Raw genomic sequence first — 6269 nt, 5'->3', positions numbered from 1 at the left:
GGCAGGGTCCGCGAAGGCCCGGCAAAGGCCCGGATTACAAGTATGCTATTTTCTCGTTATTCTCAGATTTTTCAATCGATCCGTTTCTCGTTTTATCAATGTTTTGGTATTCTAGATAGATAGATTGATAAGTTTATTAAAGAAGGGTCGGAGCCACTGACTCTTTTTTCTAGGCCAGTTTTTCATGAATTTTTTTAATTTTCAGTCTATTTTTCACAATTTTCGATCGACCTGATATAATTATGGTCTAAACGGAAATTGTCATAAAATTAAAAATTTATTCAAGGTTTATTCCGAAAACCCAAAAAAAATTATGAAAATGTCTGAAAATAATTTTTTCTAAAACTTGATTGAAGGCATCAGTTTTTGTACGAACTGTCAGAATATGCTGTTTTAAAGGTGGGGGGACAGGAGATTTTTCGTAGTTTTTTTTGTATCTAGAGTATGCATTCTACCGTAACGGTGTACAACGCTTAATGTCACTCTGCGTACAGCTGTCGTCCTCGCCTTTATGTATGCAATCAAGCAGCGGCTTTCTCTTTGCACGCGTAGCTCAGTCGGTAGCGGCGCCGCACCCTCAATCATCGCCCTCACAAGTTCAACTCTTCGAGGGGCATCTTTGAACGAAATTTCGAGAACATTATTTTTTTTTCATGTCCCCCCACCTTTAACACTATTTTAACACCTTCCAACAAAAAAAGTTCGATTTTGCTTTCTAGAAAACATGAGATTTTTCATTTCTTTTTTCAGGGTGTCGTATAGATATTGACCGCTTGCAAATGGGTTTTTTGGATGGTACATGTTCAGAGAAAATGCTAAAATTATGAAACTTTGTCTCCTGGGGTTATTTTTGATTGTGAATCGAATGGCGTTAACCGTTTGTTGATATCTCTTCTAGTTTTTTCTGTGCGCCCAAAAAAGGGGGGGGGGGGTTGTCGTATAGATATTGATCGCACTGTATGTAGAAATCGAAAAATGAATGTTTTTGTTCATAAAATTCCAAAAATAAATGTTTTTGGAATCTTAAAATTTCAAATTTTTCAGTTCCGCGGCACATTGGGAAAACCCACAAATCGATATTGTGTGGTTCGAGACGACTTCTGTATGTATACATATCTTTCAGATGAGGTAAGATTTAAGATTGCTCAGCTTTAAAGTTTTGGGATTTTCGAATTACTACAGTAACCCTACACTAATTCTCCAGAGTAACTTTAGGCCTTCTACAGTAGTCAATGAGTACTGTAGGAGTCCTACTGTAATCCATGACTATTGTAAATTGTCTTACTGTAGTTTTGTAGGATTACTATACTCCTTAGAATCTTAAGGTTACTGTAGCCCTCCCAATTCGTCGGATTTTCGGCGTGTTTGAGCTACAGTAATACAGTTTTAAAGGAATTGCTCAGCCTTATTTGTGGTTACAGTAGCCTTGAATCTAGAATACGGTACTTACAGTAGTCTAGTAGGATTACTGCCCCTCTAGAAGTCTCAAGGTTACTGTAGCTCTGCTAGGTTCATTTTTCGCCGTTTCTCCTCATTTTTCGACCTACAGTAACCCAACTTCTTAGGGATTGCTCAATTTCAAATCTTGAGGCTACAGTAACCCAGAACCTACAGTACTGGATTACGGTACCTACAGTAGGATCACTGTTCCTCTGAAAATAGCTCTTCTAAGCCTATTTCAGCTCATTTTTCGTCGTTTTTCGCCGTTTTTTCAACCTACAGTAACCCCATTTTTGAGGATTGCTCAATTTTAGCTGTTGATACAGTAACCATGACACAAAAATACGGTACCCACAATAGTCTGGAGCGATTACTGTAGCTCTAGAGTTCACAAGGTTACTTCTAGATCATTTTTTGCCGTACTTTCGACTTACAGTAACACAACTTCGTGAGAATTGCTCAGCCTCAGTTGTGACTACAGTAACCTAGCAAAACCTATCATACCCAAAATAATGGGTTACGGTATCTAAAATAAGCTAACTGTACCTCTGAAAAAAGCTCTTCTAGGCCTAATCTAGCTCATTTTTCACCGTTTTTCGCAGTTTTTTCGACCTACAGTAACCCAAAATTTCCCAAAATTTTCAGGACAAAACTGCACTAGCAATGTTGCCCCTTCCCGGATGTGAAGTCAAAATTTGTGGCGAAAAGTTTACATTTTCGGTCCGCGTCGGGGCCCGCCGGATGTACACACTGACCGCCCAGGACGAAGAGGACCAAATGAAATGGATGGCAATTTTGGACCTGGCCGCAAACGCTCATTTGAAAAATCAACGGAATTCTGGATCTGAGCAATCGGATTAAATTTTGAAATTTTTTCAAAAAAAAATTATCGAGAAAAAACCGCCCCCTTTTTCCTACTGTACACTTTGTCATGTCTTCCTCATCTACACATTCATTCTCAGTCTTGAAATAATGACATATCCCTTTTGACTCCGCCCCTTTTTTGGATCTGACTCCGCACACTTTTAATGCCCCGCCCACTCGTTCAGGCTCCGCCCACTTTTTCTCCACTGTTCAAAAAATCACCTCATTTTCTTTTGAATCTAGTCATTCTTATCCCTTACTTACAATTTTAGAAGAAATTTTGAGATTTTTGAAAAAAACAATTTTTCAAAAATTTCAAATTTCCCTCCTCTATCTCGACGAGTTTTCTCACTTTTTAAAACTTTTTTTTCCTCTTTTTTTCATTTTTTTTTTCATTTTTTGTCTTAATTTTCACAAATCTTTTCTGAAAATGAATTTTTGAAAAACTGAAATTTTGGAACTTTTCCAATTAGTCGGAAATCGCTACTTTTCGACTTCTAATACTCAATTTTCGTTGTTAAAATTAAAAAAATCGAGTTCTGCATCAAAAACTACCCCAGAAACCAAAAAATAATGAAGAATTCCACGATGGCCGAGTTTTTGAAATTTCTAGGCCACCATTTGGAAAGTTAGGCCATGAGCGTTTTTGAGTCGCGAAACAAGTTTTCTAGGGTAGTTTTTCAGAAGGAATTCGAATTTTGCGTCTATTTCTTATCAAAATCCATAGGGATACCAGAAAAATCAATTTTCGAACAATCTAAAATTCAATTTTTTTGAACAAGTCAAAAATCGGCGTTTTTCGACATTAAGCGTTCTATTCCACAAGTTTCAATTATGAAAATTGGGTTCCTCATCAAAAACTACCCAAGAAAACATGAAAAAATCAATAATTTCATTGTGGCCGTTTTTGGATTTTCTAGGCCACCAGATGCAAAAGTTAGGCCATGAGCGTTTTTGAGTTGCGAAACAAGTTTTCTAGGGTAGTTTTTTATGAGGAATTCGAATTTTGTGTCTATTTCTAATCAAAATCCATAGGAATACCAGAAAAATCAATTTTCGAACAATCTAAAATTCAATTTTTTTTGAACAAGTCAAAAATCGGTTTTCGACATTAAGCGTTCTATTCCACAAGTTTCAATTATGAAAATTGGGTTCCACATCAAAAACTACCCCAGAAAGCATGAAAAAATCAATAATTTCATTGTGGCCGAGATTTGGATTTTCTAGGCCACCAGATGCAAAAGTTAGGTCATGAGTATTTTTAGTCGGGAAATCAGTTTTCTAAATTTTTTATGAAGAGCTCGAATATTGTGTGTATTTTTCACAAAAGCTTATGGGAATACCAGAAAAATCAAATTTCGAAAAGTTTTGAATTTTTTCAAAAATTTATTTAAAAAACCATTTTTTTTTTTCGTTCCCAATTGTTTAATTTGCAATGCTAAAACTACGAAAATTGAGTTACTCATCGAAAAATACTCTAGAAACCGTGAATAAACGAAAAATTTCATGGTGGCCGAGTTTTTGAAATTTCTAGGCCACCAGATGCAAAAGTTAGGACATGAGCATTTTTGAGTCGAAAAAAAATGTTTTTCTAAACTAGTTTTTTATGAGAAATCCGAATTTTTGTTTTGTTCCTAACAAAAACCAATGTGAGTTACAGAAAATTAGGTTTTTGACAACTTACCGAATTCCAAAAAAATCTAAGTTTCCAGTCAAAATTGTTTTGCTGTGTGTCTGTTTGTGCAGATTGTTCATTTTCAAACACCAAAATTTTGTCAAAAATTTTCAATAATTATATGGAAAAAAACGCCCACTAATTGCTAGGTGACAACTGAGAAAAAAAAATGACATTTTTGAGAAATTGCTGAGCTTAAAATTTTTATATTTATCTAAAAAAATGGATTCCTACGATATTTCAATGAAGGCATCTCTGGATTATGATTATTCTGAAAACACGGAAATCGAAACTTCCACTTATATTCTTACAGTAATCCTCATAATTTTTGCCATATTCCTACTATCATTTTTGGTGTTTTGTTGTGTGGTTCGATATTTTAAAAATTCGAGAAAAATCCAAAAAAATTCTGAAAATTCGGATTCTGAAGACGAGGAAGAAGGTTCAGAAGACATTGATGATTACGATGGATCGGAATTTGATACGGAATATTTGATAAGGAAGAGACAGGAGAGAAGTCAGAGAAAAAATCAAATTTGGATTGAAATGGAGAAATTCTGAATTTCTAAAAATTCGAAAAAAAATTTAGTAAGTTTTTTCCAACTATCTGGCTCATCAATTTCTTTTCTCGTCAAGTTTTTTTCCTGCAATACATTTTTTATCACTGATCACTTAATTAATTTTTTTAATTTAAAATGACATTTTTCCACAATAAATCATTCAAGCATTGATTTTTCTGGTATTCACATGAATTTTTGTTTGAAATGAATATGAAATTCGAATTTCTCATAAAAAACTAGACTAGAAAACTGATTTTCTGATTTGAAAACGCTCATGGCCTACCTTTGCATCTGGTGGCCTAGAAAATCCAAAAACTCGGCCACCTCCAAAAATTTCGTTTTTTCAAGGTTTCTGGAGTAGTTTTTGATGAGGAACTCAATTTTCGCAATTTAAGCATGTGAAATTGTGTGTTTGAAATAAAAAAAATGCCGATTTTTGACTTATTCAAAAAAATTGAATTTTCGGTTTTTCAAAATTTGATTTTTCTGGTATTCTTTTGGATTTTGGTTAGAAATGAACACAAATTTTGGATTTCTCATGAAAAATTAATCTAGAAAAATGAGTTTCCGACCTAAAAACGCTCATGGCCTAACTTTTGCATCTGGTGGCCTAGGAATTTCAAAAACTCGGCCACCATGTAATTTTTCGTTTTTTCTTGGTTCCCGGGGTAGTTTTTAATGAGAAACTCAATTTTCGTAGTTTTAGCATTGCAAATTAAAAAATTGGGAACGAAAAAAATGGTTTTCGAAATAAATTTTTTTCAAAAAATTCAAAAAAGTTCGAAAATCGATTTTTCTGGTATTCCCATGAATTTTTGCGAAAAACACACACAATATTCAAGCTCTTCATGAAAAAATAGCCTAGAAAACTGCTTTCCCGACTAAAAAACGCTCATGGCCTAACTTTTGCATCTGGTGGCCTAGAAATTTTTAAAACTCGGCCACCATGTAATTGTTCGTTTTTTCTCAGTTTCTGGGGTAGTGTTTGATGAGGAACTCAATTTTTGATGTCTAAAACCTTGAAAATGAGATGTTGCATCTGAAAATTGGAATTTTGCAAAAAACAGGCACACAAGCCATCAACAAAAAATTTGCACCTGTTTTCCAGCTAAAACATCACATGATATTTCTGATTTTCAGATTCTAGAAAATTCGATTAACCTTTCTCAAAAATAGTATTTATAAGCAGCTGGAAAGATAAACAATTTTCGCTATTTTCACTTTTTTGTCAGATTTTCAGAACTTAATTTGCTGAAATTATACTTAAAATTTTCTGCTAAAAATGCACATTTTTCTCAATTGCTCATCCTTAACTTCGATTGCTCATGAAAAGTGGATAATTGGATCAATGGCAATGCCAAAAATGCTATTTTTGTACCTCGGTTTCATTATTCTCCTATTTGTTCTATTTTTGATTATCAATAAGTGCTTTTCCAATGCTCAAAAATCTGGAATTTTCGAGGAGAACGATTTTTTAAAGATTCCAGAAGATTCTGGAGATTCTGGAAATTTTGAGGAGGACACTGGGAAACTTCTCAAAGATCGAGAAGAGCAGGAAAAGCGACTCATCGAATGTTTGAAGTCAATCGGATTTTATTGATTTTTGTAGGTCACATATCTCAAAAACTACAGTAGCTATCAAAACGTAAAATGCTACAAAAATGTGTAAAATTTTATGCTGAGCAATTTTGCAGTTGACACTTTTTTGTTAGGTATTGAAGTTTTTGAGG

The 6269-nt window shown here is 34.2% G+C and overlaps 1 protein-coding gene across 1 annotated transcript in view; it reads left to right on the top strand.

Moving 5' to 3' along the window:
• The window catches only part of Cbr-exc-5, a gene marked incomplete at both ends in the record, with an annotated part of 22761 nt that extends 20460 nt beyond the window's left edge, over positions 1–2301 (top strand). Inside the window, 2 exons of the mRNA XM_045236239.1 lie at positions 1045–1143; positions 2086–2301. Of these exons, the coding sequence (XP_045091243.1) occupies positions 1045–1143; positions 2086–2301 (315 nt within the window). The remainder of the gene's footprint in view (positions 1–1044; positions 1144–2085) is intronic.
• Positions 2302–6269: the final 3968 nt, after the last annotated feature.

The sequence above is a fragment of the Caenorhabditis briggsae genome, assembly GCF_000004555.2.
Source record: "Caenorhabditis briggsae complete genome, chrIV, whole genome shotgun sequence".
NCBI lineage: Eukaryota > Metazoa > Nematoda > Chromadorea > Rhabditida > Rhabditidae > Caenorhabditis > Caenorhabditis briggsae.
This window is presented reverse-complemented; position numbering and strand designations above follow the sequence as displayed.